Genomic DNA, 19,054 nt, shown 5'->3' on the forward strand with positions numbered 1-19,054 from the left:
GGTGTTACTTCTTTTGGGCTGTGAAATTACTACATATGCTCGTCAATACTCCAAGGCAGTCAGAATATAGGCAGGCGTGATTATCAAAAAGATTCCGAGCAAAAGTATTGTCGCGCTGCAACCACATCTCAATTATGACGTGGTCCCAGCCGATCGGCTTATGAACCGAGGAGAACCTGGAAAAGCTGGGGTAATCTCGAAATGGAAACCCGAAGCGCCGCCGGCAGTGGGGGGTTTTGTTTTCTACCCCGCGCTTAGGCTTACTGGATTCATTACTCCTCCCCATCGGTTCCCTCCTCTGTTTCTATCCTGCACACCCGAATCGATTCAAACCTACGCAACTCCTACCTACCTACCCAGCGATCAATCCAGATTCTCAGCACCTCAAAAGGGTGTTGCTTCCTTACAACCAAGCGACCGTCTCCATGGCAGCAGCAGCAGCAGCAGCAGCAAAAGTGACACCCACGCCGCCTAAATTTACCAGATGTAGAACCGGGTGTTTACGATGCCGCACGCGACGGCGCAAATGTGAGTTGAGTCCCACTTTCTTCCATTTTTCCTTTTCATGCACCTACCACTACCACCATCATCATGGAAACCTAAAGCAAATATACCCTATTGCAATCGTTTGTGGATTCTCGATGCTTGCCAGAAATTCCGGCTAACAGTTTGTCTCCGGGAACACAAACAGGCGACGAAGGCAAACCACGCTGCCAAAACTGCGTGGACAAGAATTTCGTCTGCAGCTATGGGATGCAAGTCACCTTTCTCTCGAAAAATACGTACACGGTGCCTGCGAAGGAACTTCGGACTCCGAGGTCGACGAAGAGACGGTTTCAGACTTTACGGGTGCGTTTAAATGGGTGCAAGGGCGTTTTGTTGTTGATGTGCTTTCCTCTATCCCGGTTCTTGTATACTGGCATGTGTTTTTGTTCATGTTGAGAACTCCAACAGAGTTTCGCGCGAGTGTACTGATACTTATGTTTCTAGTTCATCGAAGAGGATCCTCTGGCCTTGAACGGCGCAGATGTCAATACTCCTGGCATGGAAGACGAGGGGTTGGAGTTGGATTCATCTTCCCTCGGTACCCGGTCGGCGGATTCTCGTCATGAGCGGGCTAAGGAGAAGCAAGAGGGAGGTGACGTTCACTCCAATCTAGGTGGAGTAGATGCAAGTCTTCTACGAGTAGAGAGTCCAGCAGATCGCGCCGATGATGGTGGTCGATATCATGAAGACGGGCCCTTGATTGAAGACGAGGTCTTGCTCGGGAGCGGCCACGAGCTCTTTAGTGACAGGGATACATCGGCTGTTCAGGGGCTTCTTGCACTGGGCTCGAGTATGCACGCAAATGATCAGCTTGCGCTGGTTCACGATATCTCATACCTCGAGACACCGGAGCCGATCGCGGGCTCTTCACCCATGATGACTGCTACTCCAGCCAACCAAGCAGACACTGAGACTATGGCACGCCGGCGCGAGGATTCTCTCACTGGTGGAATGTCGCGGGTGATTGAGCTGGGCTCATCGCCCCCAGTCATGGATGAAGATGAGCGGAAGTTGGAACTTTTGCGTCATTATCGGTATTTTGTCGCTCCCTGGGTAAATATTTATCTATCTTCTGCTGTCGATCGGTGTAGGCAGAGGTATTTAGTGGCTAACTCCTGAGATGCCACAGCTAGATATCTGCGACCTGAAGCATCCGTTTGGGATCATAGTCACTCAAATGGCGACACGCTCTGAGCAGATCTTGTCGGCGTTGTTGACGCTATCGGAAGCGTCTATCATTCACCAGAATCACCAAGAGCCAAATGCACTCGGTCGTGGAAGGCCTTTACTCAGACCTATACACCTTGGGTCTGGGCTTGCTTCTGAACTTACCGAGATGGCGCTTTTATCGATTCTAGAGAGGTTACATTTCTTAGTGTCCGATCTTTCTCACGGTTGGAGCACTCTGCAAAATGACAACCTTTGCTTGCTAGAGCCTCTGCTTGAGCACTCCTTGCTCTTGAATATCGAGTCGTCTATTTATTGGACGTTTCTCAGACTAGGTTGGTCTGATGTTCTTATTTTCCTCGAATTCTGATTTGTCTAATGCTAGATAGACTTGAGTGTAGCGCTCGCGAATGACACGGCCCTTCATATTCCAATTCCCTCCGGCCCCGTGCCAAACCTGGAACTGCTTTCGCGTACCCATGATACCCATGAAAGAGTCTCACTTTATGCACGTGTTCTTCTTTGGCTTTGTGGAAAGGCCTTAATGGTATGCCATGAACAACCCAGCCCACGCAACTTTCCTGGTTGCCATCAGATTTTGGACAGTTGGCTCCAGGCGTTCGATGAACTCGACCGATGGTATGCTTCACGGCCGCAAGAGTTCCGGCCATTGGTTGAGCTAGAGGGCGACGACAATATCTCAAATACAGGGAGCGGACTTCCTCTGGTAGTCTTTGCAAATGGGGTGGGCGCATACTGCAACCAGCTCTATCACACCGCCGCGCTCTTACTTCTGCAATGCAAGCCACGTACCGCGCTTCTCAACCCACAGGCTCGATTCCTCTCTCCACTCTGGCATTCTCAGCGAATTTGCGGCATCGCACTGAACAATGACTGCCGTGACTGCTGGGATCCTTGTCTGGTCGCCTCCTTCCTCGTTTCTGCGCGGACTATGACGCACGAATCCCAGCAGAAAGCAATCTTGCAGGGTTTCGAGCGAATCTATTCAATCACTGGGTGGCATATAGGCCAGTATCTGAGCGATCTACAGCAGGACTGGTCGTTTCTGGATGGCGTCTGACGTGCTTCGCCTCTAGTGTGATGTGCCTGGCAAGATATCATAAACATGGTGCTCAATCATGCAAACTTTATCGGCAGCCCCAAGCAGATTCCAGATCGCGGATTCGCCAACATGTTCCCCAGCCAGTCTCAGCCTCGATGCCTCGGATCAGATTGATGATCTCTTTGTGTTCCGATCTGTGACTGAAGAGCTGACCTGCAATCCACAATGGCTGGATTGAATTGTTCAGACACCCCTGATGTGGATTGGCCAGCGAGATACCACAGATTCGGCGTGCATGCCATAGCGGAAAGAGGGCCGGTGATCGCGGCAGTCGTACACCCTTCGGCATAACTTTCAACAGCAATATACATGCTGTGTGATAAAGCTGATTTGATGATATGGCAGCCCAGTGGACAAACAAGATATAAGGGAAAGGCTTGCGGCTGACAGTCTGAACTGGAAGCAACTCATCTGGCCGCTCAGATAGCCAGCACTGGAGGTCGTTCCAGAGTAAAAGCCAACGAGACTGGAACTCTTCGGTAGTACAGCCATTGTCTTCGCCCAGCTCGACGAATTTTGTGCGATCCGAAACAAGCTGTGTCGCCTTCATACACAGATAGACTGCGTAATTCGCGTGCATGTCCGGTGACTTAACACTCTGGAAAAGCCGATATGCATCCTCATCTTGACAGCCTGGAGGCAGCCACTTGCAAGGATGTAGGAGTGTAGTTTGCGTGCCATCAGATATGAGTGCACCGCAGAGGTCTGACACAAGCCATTAGGAAGCTTTTTGGCAGAGAATGACTGCTTCTCCACGGAGAGCTGCCATGACAATAGATAGAGAGACTTACCCATCCTTGCATAACACCAGAAAACTGCCTGTAAAACTCCCTGGCTAAAGCCGTGGATACCAAAAGCATTGAATAACGCGGCGCACCCTTCTAGGTGACGGCGCCAATCTTGTGCCCGGGCCGACATCATCTCCAAGCAGCAAAGAAGCACGCAAGCTGCGACAACCTTCGTGTCGCGCACCTGGAGGAGTGGACTCAACCGCCGGATCGCCTCCTGGTACATCTCAAGACTATCATACCAATTCCGAACGCCATTCTTGCGTTCGATCTGCCTTGCAGAGAGAGCAAGCATGGCATAAGAAAGAGCCGGGAATTCTTGGGCGAGAGCAGGGATCTGATGGCGGAAGGTGCATTGTGAATCGAACATGTCAAGCTACAGATTTGATCGATACATCATCGGTATGGTCAGCTCTAAGATACGCTAGTGCGCGTGATCAAGGGGGAAAAAAGATCGGCATACCCATGGCGCCACTTCAGTAACATAATTCTTGAGGTACTGAAGATGCCTCCCCTCAGACAATGGGGCATGCCATGAATCCCTACTGTCCTTCGGTTGGGGTTGGGACAATTGTTCCAGATGCTTGTCCCCACTTCTGGCCGCGTCTGGGCTAGATGCCCGGGTCGGAACCGCCGAATTTGCCAGGGAAAAAAGGAAGCATCGCAGTTCTTCCTGGGACGCCAGAAAGTCCGGGTCTTGTGAGAAGCCATCTTGCGTCCAGCTGCCAGCCGCCGGCGATTGGAATGAGCCGCATTCACCCCCCGAATGGGAAGGGCTGTGCAGATTGGCGCCGTCAAGGTTGCATGGTGGATCGTTGAGATTGCGAGCACTCAAGGGGCCGAGACCGATCTCTATCTCTGGGGGCTGGGATTGCTTGTGCTGAGCATCATTGAGACGCTGCCGCTTTGGGGGAGGCTCAATGACCTGGTGGTCCGGCATGGGTCGCTTGTCCATCCTTTCCTTGGTTTCCTTGGTTCGGACCCGAAGTTCCAATCTAGATCATGCTAGACAAGCGATAAGGGATGTAACAAGCGACGAGGAAGGCTGCTTCTGCTGTTGCTGCTGAGTTGGAGACCAAGTGCGACGCAACATCTGAGGGGTTTGTTCTCTTCCTCGGTAGACAACCGATTTCGAAAGGGCCACTTCGGCTCTAGTGCGATCGACAGCGCGGGGTATGGAAACCTGTTGTTCGTGACTTCGCTTTCCCCAGATTGTCAGACATTCACCAATGGTCTCGTTCTTTTCATCTGGAACTGGTCCTCCGCAAGGTAACATGGGCAGGAACGTCAGCCAACGCGCAGATCCCCCATGAGCTGTTGTGGGTTGGATTTAGTCCGATTGCGGGGTTGAAGCAGCACTCCGGGGTGACATTCGGTTGCCGTAGCCTCCCCTTGCCCGATTGGGACATCCCGTGACCGACTTCTGTCGCGGCTCACATCATCATCATCATCATCATCATCATCATCATCAGTGATGTTACTTCCGTCTTCTCGGCTTCTCTCGTCCGACTTACCGGCCATCAATGACGAGATCCATTGCTCTCGTTAGAGCGGGAGAGATCGGTCTCCTGTTAGGTTAATCGCGTAACATGCTGGTCCAAATGGCTGGTCGCAAAACGCCACCGAGTATTCCCTTCCAGGGGGGCTAGTACATATATACCTTGCATTCAGCCATTCACAATCACCCGGGATCAGACGCGATGTCTTGTGAACATCTACATACAACTGCGAGCAACATAGGAGCAAAATGGTGCAGATCAACATGTTTGGGACAGGCTTTGCCCTGCAAGCCGCCATCTGGGCAGCCTGTGGGATGGCCTTCATCCTCTTCGGTAAGTACATGTACAGTACAGTTCTACGTCTGTTGCAGTAGCAGCAGCAGCAGCAGCAGCAGCAGCCGAGCCAGAACCCAACTCACACCTCTTCTCCTCCAGGTTACGACCAGGGTGTCTTCTCCGGAATCGTGGAGAACGATGACTTCCTCGCCACCATGAACCACCCCAACGATAGCCTCACCGGCATCATTGTCTCCATCTACAACCTGGGCTGCTTCGCCGGCTGTCTCGTCAACTTCATGCTGGCCGAACGGCTGGGACGACGCCGAGCAATGTGGTTTGCCATGGTCTGGGTCATAGTAAGTGGGCTCTTGTCTCGGCGTCCCAGACTCTCCCCGTTCCATGGGTGAGATCTCAACTGGGAGTGCTCATGAGCTGATGGCCAAATCACCCTTCCCGACAGATCGGAGCGACGCTGCAATGCTCCGCCTTCTCAGTCCCGCATCTGATGATCGGTCGCTTCGTCACGGGCATCGGCACGGGGATCGAGACGTCCACAGTGCCCATGTACCAGGCCGAACTCTGTGAGGCCAACAAGCGCGGACGGCTGGTCTGCAGCGAACCCCTCCTAGTGGGTGTGGGAATCGTCATCAGGTACGTCGCGTTTCGATCGGAGACCATTGCAGGCCAGGCGGTTCTTTCTTCATGCTGACTGAGGTCACATGCAGTTACTTCTTCGACTATGGGATGGGATTCGTCGGCGGTCAAATCGCTTGGAGACTTCCGATTGCATGCCAGATGCTCTTTGCCTTTGTGAGTGACCCTGTTTCACTTGAAGGCTGACGCATGACTTACGCGCCGACAAGGTGGTTGTCATCCTCGTGTTCGGGTTGCCCGAGTCTCCGAGATATTGCTACAAGGAAGGTCGTCGCGAAGAAGCGCTGCAAATTCTCAGCGATGTCTACGGTCGTCCTAAAGATGACCCGAAGATTCTTGCTGAGCAGGCGGGGATTCTGGAAGCCCTTGCCGTGGAGACGCAGCATGGGGAGTTCCAGTGGAGGTATGTTCTTGTTGGTATAGTTCGAGGAGCCCTACTGACCTTCATAGGAACATCCTCAAACACGACAAGGTCTCGACAGGCCATCGAGTGTAAGTCTGGCCAACCTCAGAACCGCATTATCTGTCATCATCTAATCAGCCGGTTACAGGCTTCTTGCCTACGGAATGCAATTCATGAACCAAGTCGGCGGCATCAACCTCGTCGTGTACGATCTACACATCCCAGATATCTCAAGTTCAACATCTCCCGGCTAACAAATTCCCAGCTATTTCATCCCCACCGTGCTCAACAGCAACGTCGGCCTCAGCAAGAACCTCTCCATGATCCTGGGCGGCTGTGTCCAGATCATGTTCGTGGTGGGCAGTATATTCCCGACCTTCTTCGTCGACCGGGTCGGTCGCCGGGCTCCCATGATCTGGGGTTCATTCGGCCTTGGGATCTGCATGATGATGGTGTCCGTCCTACTCAGTTTCAAAGGTCACGCCAACGAGCACGCGACCTCTGCCGCCGCGGTGGCATTCTTCTTCCTCTACATGCTCATCTTCGGTGCCTCAGTCAACTGCATCCCATGGTGCTATGTCCCGGAGATCTTGCCTCTCCATGCGCGCGCGAAGGGGACGGCGATCGGAGTTTCGTCCAATTGGATCTGGGTAAGTCATACTCCTCTCTAAGATATGCATTGACCGTGTGGGAACCCGAAAATCAATACTGATGGTGGTGCTGGATGAAGAACTTCTTCGTCGTCATGATTACGCCGATCATCATCAACCGCCTGCAGTGGAAAGCCTACCTCATCTTCATGTGCACGAACTTGGCCTTTGTCCCGCTGATTTACTTCTGCTATCCTGAGACGGCGAACTTCACGCTGGAAGAAATCGATTACTTGTTCACCAATCCGGACAAGAGCGCGGTGCAGGCGTCCAAGGAGCTTGTGAAGGAGAGGAAGAGACACCGGACCGCGCCATCGCACGTTTTCGTCTCTCAAGTAAGCCGGGTTGTCCAGCCCGGCAAAGAAAAGGGCCATGAGAGCATCACGTCGAGGGTTTCAGATGAGCATATCGAAGATGCACGCGGCTAGAAGGAGATACACAACCCGTCTGTGATGTTTTGAAGGCGACAGGTCCTACGCCAGTGCTGCTTCGCTGGCCATGCGCTTGCGACCGGGGTGATACCTAACCACTATCACCGGTAGCGACTGCAGGTAAGGTGATATTGGGACTACAAAGGAATTGTTCGGGGGGGGGGGCGCATCAGCGATGAAAGTGCGGCCATCAACCCCTGCCAATAGACGATAAAGCTATGCAGCCTTCGAGATGGCTTTTTAAACCCCCGAGATACACCGAGAAGTAGGGTATTATAACCGCACATCTGGCCATCGGGCGCAAGCCACATGCCGAAGATTATCCAGTCAGGTTTCCTGTGTAGGGGTCAAACGAGCTGTGCCTCGCGGTCCGACATACCCAGAAAGCCCAATGAGTCGAAGAGCAAGCTGGCAGGCTCGAGTGATCAGTAACTGATCCCATCTTTCGACGAATCCCTACATAATTATGCCTGAAGTATCAGATGCCAAACAAAGAAGTGACAACTGCAGAGTTGATGCGCATGGCAGCCCTTCTCCACAAGAAAGGAATGGGGTGAGCTGTTCTCTGATCTGGGACAACACAAGTAGACGGCTCTCAATGATGTAAGTAAGCATGCATATTGGGAACGTCAAGCGCTTGCAGGCATATGCAAGATGCACTGTCCATCAATCATAAAGTGCCGCGAACGAAAAAAAGACTTCGCCCTTCCCCACCAGACCCCTCCGGGGCTCAATCGCGATTCACAGAGTGAGGAATGCGACCAGAGCTGCGGGCACTTGGGGAGATTCTGCATCGAGTATGGAGTTTAGATGCAGTGTCTTCATGGTTAAACTTGCGGTGTGGCGCCCCTCCAAGGTGTGGAATGCGCAGCTCGGATTGGTTGCATTTGTTGCTGCTCCCACACACTACTGTGTTAAATCGTGAAACGGTGATTGAAATGTGCTGGTTGATGGAAGGTTGAGAAATCACCGCAAAGTTAGTCCAATTCCCCTCATTGCGCGGGGGAGAGAGGGGGGCCGACGGGGGTGTAGATGATGAAACATTGCGTGCGCGATCAAATACGAGGGAACACAAAAAGAGAAGCGATAGACCTTGAGCAAGAAAAATTCAGGAGGAGGGGTAGATTGATTGTGGCGATAATCCTTCTGGTTGGGGGAACAAAGGCAACCCGTTCTCAATCTTTGACTGGAGAGTTGGGAAAATCGAGAGGGGCGTGCGGAGAGAAGGAGAACAACATTAAAAAGTGACAGGTCAGATTTGACCAATATCAGAAGTGCCGCTTTTGGGATTGGGGGGCTGGAATTGGGAGTTTGCCGACTTAGTGTGACAGGCAATTCTGCACTAGTTGCGGTGTTGACCAATTCAATCGAGCGACTGGACTGCCTAAGAGACTCAATCTCCAGCACCCTTCGTGAAGGCTGCCTGTGCCGTTCGCGTAAGGAAAAAAAACAGGATTGAGGCACAACAAACATCCTCGATCGACGATCTCCTGTCATCCGATGGGGCAACCGAATAAGTTCAACGGCCCCACAGTTTATGTATCCGATTGCAATCGAAGGCGCTGCACCAGATAAGTGGTACTAGTAACACTGGAGCTGCGTAGCACCGGTCACGCAGCTTTTTGAGACCAATGGTTGAGAGCTGAGAGAGACAGACCGATCAGAACCTGCTGTGGAGTGCGAGAATGCGAGATTCCCCGGTTGCGATAAGGTTCACTTTCACTTGTCAACGCTCCACCAGCGAAGCATCGTCGGCGGGATGCAAGACATGGATGGCATAAGATCGGTCTTTTCGGGTTCCTTTACTCCATACCAATATCTTTCGGTCGCAATTGGAAACAGATTCGGACTGGGGAGCCAAGAAGACAAAACAAGAAAGAAGAAATAGGAGAAAAAAAAAGGTGAAATGAATAGGAGATAGGAGAAAGCCCGAGTGGGGACAGCAAACAAAATGATAGACGAGCGTTGAGGCACCGCCAACAACAAAAGAGGACGGGCCGACCTTTGGAGACGCAGTCGCAGTGCCTATGCACTCTTTCTGCCATGATAGTGTATAGAACCGAAAATTATCCAGGTTTCCCTCTCGTCCCAGCAGACTGGTTGTCTAATGTAGCTGATCCGTTTCGATCATTGGCCCATCTACCCGCGATTCCGTCGATTAATTCTGGTTTGCAGTAGCAAATCGCAGGGGCTGAATGACGACAAAGACAATGAGCAAGCAAACAAGCGATAATAGCTGACTCTGGTAACACCACTTGTCGAATGCGCTATCCAGGCATAGAGGAGAGATAGCTCAATGTGAAGCACCGAACTTCATCCTACTCGGCATTCCTTGGGTTAGGCGCAGTTAGCGAAGCCAGGCCCTCCAATGTGGGACCAGGTGTCGCAAACCCCATGTCTTGCCTGACAAACCCGGTAAATCTGACCTAGCTTGATGAGGTTTTCAGCCATGACCCTTTCTGCCGCTCAGCGTTCAGCAGCGCATCGAGAGTATCAATCAGATTTGCGCAGTGTGAGTGTGGCCGTTGCGGAAGAAGCGATTGTTCATTTGACGTTTCAGGAAGGACGTTAAGCATGCTAGTTACGGTTGGTAGTACTCGGACATCCGTTGGAGTATACAGTACAAAACTGCTGTACAGCTGTGCCATCAATTCATCGCAATCGGCGCCAAGTCTCTCAACTCGCTAGCTCCGAACATCAAATTAGATGAGGTGTGACCTATACACTGTCAGCCATAGGCGGTCAAGCACCTGGAGCTCATTCTGGACTGCGACACTCAGCACCGCTGGGTTCTGATAGCTATGTATAGATTTGTTGAGCGGGATATCAATGTATTTGCACCAGTCACGCACCAGTCATAAGTGCAAATCGCAAGTCTGAGTGGAGACTACCGAATACCGAGTTTCCACTATTTGGATGCATTAACGGTTCCCATTTCGCGTTTCACAAGTGGCGCTTTTCTTTTTCCTTTTTCTGGAATCTTTTCGATTTGGCTTTTTTTTTTTTTCAACTTTCTGTTGCCCGGTGCTTCTCATGATCACTAGTCACATCCGGGATAGCTGAACATGTATCTATCACACATTGCAAGTTCCCAGCTGAAATCGCTTCGAAATGATGTTCCTATTGGCCGGGTTGGGCAATGCAAGACATGAACGGGAAGATCCGAGTAACTTGGATAATCAATGCGGCCGACATGACATGTTTGTTGCCCACCAGGGTCCATGTAGATTGGTACCTTGGATGCATAATTTTCCAATTTAGTCGTGTCTCCAATCGACAGGTCCGGGCTAGAGTGATGATCTCCCGATGGATACGCAAAGTGTCTCCTGGTCTAATGGATGTTTGAGAAAGCCAACAAGTCCATCCCATAACGAGGTATATAAAGAGCAGCAAGGCACCTACCATCGGAGTGTATACCCATCAGCCAAACCGCACACTTGCCCAAGCAAAGCACGCCCACCTTTTTTCACTTGTTCAGTGAAAGCTCACCTCCAATCACCTCCATCGGAGACCCTCAAAGCAACCTGAAACCATATCCTTGCCTGTCGCAATATTCTCATCGTCACGCGCCTGTCGCATAATCGACTCTGTCAACACATCAATCACAATGACTGTGAGTGTTCTCGAGAAAAGACTTACGATTCGTGCATCAAGGTCTCTGACATCGATTCTTCCCAAACAGATGCCAGGAGCGCGTTGCCCGACCTGCGCCAAGCAGGGCAAAGAAGTCTGGGTCATCCCTGGCAAGAACTGCCACATCTGCGGAACTCCCGTTGGCTGATTTGGAACAAGAGTGTGAGGCTTCCTCGCGAGTACCATGAAAGTTGAACGCCTTACTAACGAGGAACGAATTCAGCGAATCATTTTCTGAAACTCCGATCTCAGTACCATTTCTTGGCGAGAATTTTCGTTTTGTTCTACCTTCCGGGGATAAACAGAAAAGAGAGCAAGAGAGAGAGATAGGCCACTCGCTTCCGAGGAGGGGGAGAAACGTCACGGCGTGCTTGCTGATCTCGGGAACTCTCATATTCTTCTCTCTTCTGGTTTTCAACACTTTCTGAATTGGAAAATGGGAATTGATGGGTCCGTGACAAGGGGTTGGGGCCGGATGGATGAGGCGCGGCGCTATCGGTTGAAGGAGACTGAGCGCTCTCCAGCAGAGTGAAGGTGGCTCTCTGGCATCCATCCCTCTACAGCAGTCAGCGGTGGTGGGGAAGGGTATATTTCATCTCTCAGTGTACGATAATGAAGGATCAAAAAGCATATAATACAGATACCTCAAGGGATGTCAGTGGAGAGTTCAAAGGAGATAGAAGGTGTGTGAGAGAGTGAGAAAGCTCAGCAGTAGTATGGTCATCGTGGGCTCCTCTATACATCCTTAGATTGGAAGTCGCGATCAAGTACGGGGCTAGGTTCCGTAAGGGTAGCAGAAGGTGCTCGGCCTGAGGCAGTCATTGTTCCCCTTTCTCCTTCTCTGATTCTACAGAGTGCATGCAACTACCCCGACCCATCGTCGCCCGCTTCCCAGATCTCTTGTCAATGTGCGTCCCCATCACCTTATCTCGAGCCATTCACAAGAGTCTGGATGAGATATCCGAGTGAATAGATCTTGACTGACATACGGCCCGTATACGGGACATACGGTCTAGACGATCCCACCCGACTGACTCCAGTTCTCCCTCAAAAATGCTAGGATCGTACCCGGCAATGATAAGCGACACATGCAGCGCGGCACGCAGGTGGTGTGGCCCTTGCATGGGGCGTTCTCCTCCAATCCCAGGCAGGCGAAGCCATCACTTTATCGTGGAAACTATCGTGACCTGCCGCGGGATCCTGGGATCTCAGAAGGGGATCCTCACCTGTCATGCTTGGCATGCCGATACTGGTCAACTTGTCTCCTCCGATCCCGTCTCTCGTCCCACTCTGGCCCTCGGTGGACACCGGTCTGACTGACTGCCGTGGGCGGTAATCCCGCTAAAGCGCAGACGGCCCGGCACCGAGAGTGGGGGGTTTTTTTTTCTCTCTAAGGATTTTCCTCCTCGGGTGATTGGTAGAATGAGCGTGGCGGAAGGATCATGATCACACAAGAGGGTGTGGATCGCCGGAGGACGAAAGGAGGCTTGGAGGAAACCAATCCATTTATTCCGGTACGTATATACAAAGAAAGAAGAAAGAAAATTTGAGATATTGCCCATATGAACGGAAGAACGCCAGCCGTCAGAGAGCCCCATAACCTGCTAATGTGCCAAAATGGGCAGCGAGCGCTTGACCCTACTCCACATCGACTCATCAGGAACGGGGTGATCGATACGATGCCACTCGTCATTGAATGCATTGATGAGCCAGCTCGAAAGACCTTTGCACAAATTAGTATTTCTCTCAAGAGGCACTCAACCGTGGGACAGGAGGTCAACTTACGCTCATAGACCATGGTGTGCGCGTTGTGGAACGCAATGTTGTGGTCCGAATCGGGGTACACATGCAGATCGTAATTCTCGACACTAGCCAAGTCCAGCTTATCAACCAAGACAAGGGTATTCTGGAGATGGACGTTGTCGTCTGAGGAGCCGTGCATGACAAGGAATCGCACGGTTTCCTGGAGCGCAGACATGTCGGTGATAGAGGCATTGTCGTATCCCGTAGGATTGTGTCCGGGGGTGTGCATGTAGCGTTCAGTGTAGATAGAATCTGTTCGATACATTGTCAATGTGAGGGTCAACCTTGTCTTCGGGACTTGGACACGTACCGTAAAATCTCCAATCGGTCACAGGCGCAACAGCCATACCATATTGGAATGTTTGTCCTGCGTCTTGCTCGAGTGTCTTCAAGGTCATGAACCCGCCATAGCTCCAGCCCCAGATCGCCATTCGGGTTGCATCAACATAGGTCTTTTGGGCCCACATCTTGGCCGTGGCGATTTGATCGTGAGCTTCATAGTAGCCTAAGTTGCCGCGGACAATGCATCGTGCTTTGCGGCCGATGTAGCCCGTGCCTCGGCCATCAACAGTGACGACTATGTAGCCCAGACTGGAGGCGATGTATGCCTGGAAATCGACGGTAAATTTACGATCGACTGTTTGCGAGCCGGGTCCGCCGTAGAGATAGAAGAGGACGGGGTATTTCTTGGCCGGATTAAAGTGAGGGGGGCGACGTTCGACGACCTGGAGCGTGAAGCCGTCAATGGTGACATTTTGGTAGATCTCCGTCGGAATGGCGTATGTCTCGACCATACGAGCGAGGCCGGCGTTGTCCTCAATGGTTTCTTCGAGGATGATTTCGTCTGTCTCGGTATTGACAATTGCCTGCCATGGAATGGAGGGGCCCTTGTAACTGAGCAGTGCATATCCGGTACCTTGAGAGAAGGAAACATCGTAGTAGCCTGGTTTGGAGGTATCTGTGAGAGCCTTGAGGTTGGAACCATCAAAGTTGACTTGGTATAGATGGCGCTGGGTAGGAGCTTCTTTTGTTGCAATGAAATAGACGACGCCTCGGTGGGGATCAACGGCGGCAGGAGCTTCGACCACTTCCCATTCACCTGTGGTGAGCATGACTGGCTCGGAGTTATCGAGGGGCGCGAAGTATGCAAGATGGTCGTAGCCATTGTGAATCACAGTGTCGAGGTAACCATCATGTGGCCGGCCATTGCTTGGATCAGCGGGAATGAACCTGGTATACTGGGATGGCTCCACCCAGCCACCGTCGATGCTTGCAACGTCTTCAGTTCGAACAAGCTTACCACTGCGGGATTTTGTGTCAACCAGGAAGACTTTGAGGATGTCGCTCTCCCTGTTTGTGGTGCGCACAATGACTTTTTCTGCACCCGCCCAGACCACCTCAATGATGATACGATCCTCATCACTGAAGGCGCCGGGGATGTCAACTGTGAATACTTGTTGTTTCTCGACGTCGTAAAATTGCAGATTCACGACAGGGTTGGGGGCACCGGGCTTGGGATACTTGATCTCCCTTACTTCCGGATAATTTTCGAGTCCCGGGAGCGGCTCTTTTCCAGAGGGTCTCGAGAGGTGATACTGGACCGGGAATTCAGGCACGGAGGATTCGTTGGTGCGAAGGAACGCGAGGTACTCGCCGCCGCTAGACCACCAGGTTACACTGTTGCCGGAGATAACTTCCTCTTCGTAAACCCAGTCAGGTACGCCGTAGAAAAGGTCCGCGCCGCCGTCCTTCGTGATCTGAACAACCCTATCCGACGACAACTTCCGCAGGTATAGGTTGTTCCCCCTGGCAAAGACCACAGCATCCGAAGCAGGCGACCAGACCGCGAGCTGGACGCGTCCATCGGGCTCGCTGGGATCCAGCGCCTGCGCCGTTTGGGTGTCGACGTCGAAAATCCAGTAGTTGCCCGTGTACGAGTGTCTCCAATTCTTCTCACGGTCCGACAAGAGCAGTACCTTCTTGAGATCGGGACTGGGCCATGTCATGGCGGGGAAGATATCGCGCCCATCAACATGCACGGTGGGCTTTTCCATCAGCACCCGACTTTCCTGGCCCTTGACATCCTGCTTGCGGCTGCGGATATCTTCCACGCGCAGGTAGGCCTTGCCCTCGCCTTCTCCTCGCTCCACCAGCAAGCCGTCTTCACCGTCGGGTCCTGCGATCCATGAGATGGCGTGCGACATGGGCTGCCATTGTCCCCTGAGCACCTGCTCCAGCGTGACAGGCTTTCCGGAACTCGTGCTGTCCGAAAAGGGGCTGGAATCATGCGACTGCAGCGCTTCGGAGACAGCGAGGTCGCCGGACCGCTTCTGCGTCACGAACAGCGCCAACCCCCAGAGCCAACCTGCCACGCACAGGATGGCCAATGCCCAGATTATACGCGAGGTCCGGCGTCCGGTGGATGCTGCCGATTTCTTATGCGACGAGGGTAGGAATGGCTCGTCGGGCTGCGGTTCGCCTTCCTCCACGTCTCGGTATCTCGCATCTTCGGCTGAATTGGACTTTAAGGGATTGTTCAAGTGGGTGGTTGTGAATTTGGATTCGTCGGGGAACGGTGTGTCGACGGAGAGGTCCGAATCGGAGGATGACTGAGAGGCAGTCCTCGAGCGGCTCATTGGCAGGAACTCCGGGTTTCCATCATCGGCGTATGTCCCCATGATGGGAGGGCGCGGATTCAGATGTGAATCAGTAGGCGTGAGAAAGACACATGCGTCGGTGCGAGGCACGTAGGACAGGACAGATGGCTGGGGTAGCTAGGAGGCTGATAAGATCGGGGGATCGCTATCGGTGAAGGTGGATCGGCATTCGTTGCGATCAAGAGGTGGACAACAAATCTCAGCTGGCTTTGAGGTCTCTGGGCCGGTTGACAATTTAGCAAAGTCAAGAAAAGACAGAATCTACGACATTGGGAAAAAGAAGGTTGGAGAGTGTCTCTGTGTGTGGGTGTGTGTGGGAGATTCGAAACAGGGGGGATGGGAAGCCGATCGTTCCAGCGGATAGCGTTGCACGGCCCGAGGCATCAATTGCGCTATTCACTATTCACGCGATCGGCCGCTAGTTATTGATAGCCTATTTGGGACAATCATCACCACCAGGCACAGTACTGTATATGAAAGCTTGATTGATTGTTCGGTCTCATTGCTGACCACTGTATTGCAGTTTGACAATAGTTGTACTATGGTGGCTTTGCATGCTTCAACTTGTGTTGTACATGATAATGGAATTATAGATACAAAGCTAACCATTTGCCCTCAGGGTAATAACGTGTTACTTCTTGGAGCTGTACATACCCTTTTGATGTATAGAACTCAGCTCTATCTGACCAGTTTTGGCCTATATGAAGTAGCTTTTGTACACAACTACTCTACAAAAGCTTCGTCATTAAGTAAAGTATTTCTTATAAACAGGCACTGTAACCTATACATCAATATGATATCTAAAAGCACCTCATAACTATATCAAGAGTGTCGCAATCCCCCAGTAAACCCAGCATCAATCCGCCGTACAAAGGTATCCACACGCACCTCCCTTCCACCAAGAACAGATAACATCAACGTCGGTGCAACCGATGCAAGATCCCCACCCTCCACTCCCTAAACACCCTCGCCGACACCGGCAGCATCGCATTCCGCGCGTCCAGCACCTCCTCGAAAGCCCGATACGTCTCCTCCGGCAGCTGCACCTCCTCCAAGGCCAGCGTGCTCGATGGCTTTCCGACCTCCGGGTGTAGCATCTGCTCCACGTTGTGGAGACGCTGGAAGAACACCTTCATCGCTCGCTGGGCGGCGATGCTGTGGTGGGCGCTTGAGTTGGAATACCGCATGTCGGGGTTGAAGACCCAGATCTGTGTTTTTCCCGACAAAGGGAGTTTAGCATGCGCTTGAAACGTCTGAGAGGCACGACCATGACTTCCTAGGAGAAATTGGGAGAAACGTACCAACAAGCCACTGCTGTGCCCCCAGTGCACGACGAAGCGGCGGGCGCTTTCTCGTTCAACGAGCTCCAGGAGTTGGGCGGCGATGATGACCTCGATGGGGTGGGTTTCCCACTCTGATTGCTCGGTACCGGTATTCGTCGTGGCCGAGAGAGCGGTCTTGAAGAGTCTCCAGCCTTTGGCTACAGGGTCGACCTGGCCGAGTAATGTATTACAGTTGCAACAGTGGATATCATCTGAGTCCGGGTCCTAAAGAGATTTTTATTGATCTATTAGCAGGTTCTAATGATATAACGGCAAGTAGAGGGAAAGGAAAGAGGCAGAGAGAGATAGTGCTTCGCAATACGCCAGCATGAAGTTGAGTCTCATGTTCTATAGGTCTAAACTAATTCCATGTATAATACCACACCACGAATGTACCTCGCCATGATCACGTCGCCTCCCATCGAACTCGGGATCAAAAGACAACGAAGGAACTTTTTGCGAGGGCGCCAGCCTTGATCCCAGAACGAAGCTCTCAGAGGAAGCTACCAACGACCAAGCAAGCCGGTGCCACAATGATGCTGCGAGATCCATCTCCTATCGCGAGGGAGAGAAGAGGATAACTACATCACCATATAGGACAACCAGCCACGCATAGCCATCAGTAGTCCCCCCTTCCTGCTTCTCTTGCACCATGAAAGAAAAAGGGACCAAGGCCCATGATTGATGTCGGGCAATTGTATCGGAGACCATAGCACGGAGGAAAACAGGCCAGAAAAGGTCTCCTTCTTGTTGCCCTCATTGACTGAGAATACCAAGCCTTGCTTGCACAAGCTTTCCATCTCGCAAAGTACCAAAAGACCACAATCAAAGAAACAGAGATTCTTACCTTCTTCACCCCCAAACAATCCTCCGCCGCCACCAGAAACGTCGCGACATCCACCAGGATCGTGCCCACGGTAGCCACGACCTGATTCGCAGCCCCATACCCTTTGACCGTTGCATTCGGATCATCCGGTCGACCTTCTCCACCTGGTTTTGTACCCTGCTGCTGCTGCTGCTGCTGCTGCCGCCGCTCATCCCCGGCATTAAGGCCACCCTCCCCCTCCCCCTCACCTTCCCCATCTCCATGACCATGACCAACCTCAGGATCCGGCTTATGACAATGCCAAAAATCCATCATCTCCGCCCAATTCCCACTCGGCAGATCCTTCCACACCCACCCCTCCGATCGTGAAGGCTGCTGCGGATCCAGAACCACCCCCTCACACCCACGACACCTCACCCGCGTCCCCGGCCGCATGTCCGGCGCCCTCCACGGCACAAACCCGCCCACCGGCTCCTCCTCCTCCTCCTTTTCCCCGCTTCCCGCCAACAGTCCCTTCCCATTATCAGCGTCAACCTGCATCCGAAACGACGACTCCCGCCGCCCCTCAGGGGTGTGCTGCCACTGCGGTGCGCGGAGCACATATCGTGCGCCCTCCGTGACCCGCGCGGGGAGTTTCATCGTTTCCATTGCTGGCTCGGCTGCTCTCGTGGCTGAGCAGGCGTCGTCGTCGTCGTCGCCACTATTCTCCTCCTGTGGTTGTGTCGAGTTAGGCTGTGTGACGGACACCGATACGGCGCGGCGGGACTCGGAGAGTGTGAGTTGCACATCTCCCGTGGTTTCCCTCACTGGTGTGCGTGAGGAGTCTTGCGATTGGGCGGCGTCATTTTCCGCAGCAGGAACAGAGACATAGAGGGTTATGTGACGGATATGCGGGAGGAGTTCGGCGTGGAGGTAGACCAGAGGGTTCTGGTTTTGGTTCTGGTTCTGGTCCTCGGCTGTCCCTGGCGTCAGTTGCATCTTTTTCTATTGTGCAGAAAGGGGGTGTGTGTGGTTCCCCCGGTTTTGCGGTAGTTGAGATCCCTTATCGTTAGTATACTTCTGTGTTAGTAGAAAGGTTGATAGTGGTGGTGGTATTGGATTTTAATGCTGTCTGTCCCCAAGGTTGCCTTTGGAAGGTCGATAACGAAAATTGGTGGTGGAAGCTGTTGACGCGCTGCGCTTTGCTTTGGGTGGTGCAAGTGGGCTCTTTGTGCCACCGCCTAGACTATTTGAACAGTTTCGCAGACAGGATTTCGTGGGCTGTTACCTCTTA

General features: G+C 52.5%; 8 protein-coding genes across 8 annotated transcripts; 3 read left to right on the forward strand and 5 right to left on the reverse strand.

Annotated features, from left to right (window-relative positions):
• Nucleotides 1-263: 263 nt before the first annotated feature.
• On the forward strand, nt 264-2,858 carry BO86DRAFT_425775 (Zn(II)2Cys6 transcription factor domain-containing protein; the record flags this gene model as incomplete). Its single annotated transcript, XM_025675498.1, has 5 exons — nt 264-528; nt 692-849; nt 991-1,599; nt 1,676-2,048; nt 2,103-2,858. Coding segments are annotated over 5 exons (2,097 nt in total), but the record flags the coding sequence as incomplete, so codon positions are not given.
• BO86DRAFT_31112 (uncharacterized protein) lies at nt 2,828-4,723 on the reverse strand. Its single transcript, XM_025667900.1, has 3 exons — nt 4,088-4,723; nt 3,628-4,000; nt 2,828-3,541 (listed from the first exon to the last, which is right to left on the reverse strand). The coding sequence occupies exons 1-3, from the start codon at nt 4,577-4,579 to the stop codon at nt 2,862-2,864; spliced, it is 1,545 nt and encodes a 514-aa protein (XP_025529548.1). The 5' UTR covers nt 4,580-4,723; the 3' UTR covers nt 2,828-2,861.
• A 370-nt stretch (nt 4,724-5,093) lies between these two features.
• On the forward strand, nt 5,094-7,715 carry BO86DRAFT_387492 (putative MFS sugar transporter). Its single transcript, XM_025671605.1, has 9 exons — nt 5,094-5,456; nt 5,559-5,758; nt 5,863-6,053; nt 6,128-6,212; nt 6,266-6,459; nt 6,507-6,548; nt 6,608-6,664; nt 6,725-7,109; nt 7,190-7,715. The coding sequence occupies exons 1-9, from the start codon at nt 5,387-5,389 to the stop codon at nt 7,535-7,537; spliced, it is 1,572 nt and encodes a 523-aa protein (XP_025529549.1). The 5' UTR covers nt 5,094-5,386; the 3' UTR covers nt 7,538-7,715.
• A 705-nt stretch (nt 7,716-8,420) lies between these two features.
• Nucleotides 8,421-9,152, reverse strand: BO86DRAFT_31119 (uncharacterized protein). Its single transcript, XM_025667902.1, has one exon. The coding sequence runs from the start codon at nt 9,035-9,037 to the stop codon at nt 8,507-8,509; it is 531 nt and encodes a 176-aa protein (XP_025529550.1). The 5' UTR covers nt 9,038-9,152; the 3' UTR covers nt 8,421-8,506.
• A 1,470-nt stretch (nt 9,153-10,622) lies between these two features.
• BO86DRAFT_31185 (uncharacterized protein) lies at nt 10,623-11,042 on the reverse strand. Its single transcript, XM_025667923.1, has one exon. It carries the CDS (start codon nt 10,943-10,945, stop codon nt 10,661-10,663), a length of 285 nt encoding a protein of 94 aa, XP_025529551.1. The 5' UTR covers nt 10,946-11,042; the 3' UTR covers nt 10,623-10,660.
• Nucleotides 11,043-11,147: 105 nt separating this feature from the next.
• BO86DRAFT_308599 (uncharacterized protein) lies at nt 11,148-11,321 on the forward strand (the record flags this gene model as incomplete). The annotated part of the gene is made up of 1 exon (XM_025667785.1): nt 11,148-11,321. The coding sequence occupies one exon, from the start codon at nt 11,148-11,150 to the stop codon at nt 11,319-11,321; it is 174 nt and encodes a 57-aa protein (XP_025529552.1).
• Nucleotides 11,322-12,684: 1,363 nt separating this feature from the next.
• Nucleotides 12,685-15,941, reverse strand: dapB (dipeptidyl aminopeptidase dapB). The gene is made up of 3 exons (XM_025671606.1): nt 13,287-15,941; nt 12,959-13,228; nt 12,685-12,896 (listed from the first exon to the last, which is right to left on the reverse strand). The coding sequence occupies exons 1-3, from the start codon at nt 15,652-15,654 to the stop codon at nt 12,778-12,780; spliced, it is 2,757 nt and encodes a 918-aa protein (XP_025529553.1). The 5' UTR covers nt 15,655-15,941; the 3' UTR covers nt 12,685-12,777.
• Nucleotides 15,942-16,547: 606 nt separating this feature from the next.
• On the reverse strand, nt 16,548-18,759 carry BO86DRAFT_308210 (HECT-type E3 ubiquitin transferase; the record flags this gene model as incomplete). The annotated part of the gene is made up of 5 exons (XM_025667769.1): nt 16,548-16,841; nt 16,935-17,180; nt 17,776-17,936; nt 18,030-18,431; nt 18,483-18,759. The coding sequence occupies 5 exons, from the start codon at nt 18,757-18,759 to the stop codon at nt 16,548-16,550; spliced, it is 1,380 nt and encodes a 459-aa protein (XP_025529554.1).
• Nucleotides 18,760-19,054: the final 295 nt, after the last annotated feature.

This window comes from Aspergillus japonicus, assembly GCF_003184785.1.
Source record: "Aspergillus japonicus CBS 114.51 unplaced genomic scaffold BO86scaffold_12, whole genome shotgun sequence".
Classification (NCBI taxonomy): Eukaryota; Fungi; Ascomycota; class Eurotiomycetes; order Eurotiales; family Aspergillaceae; genus Aspergillus; species Aspergillus japonicus.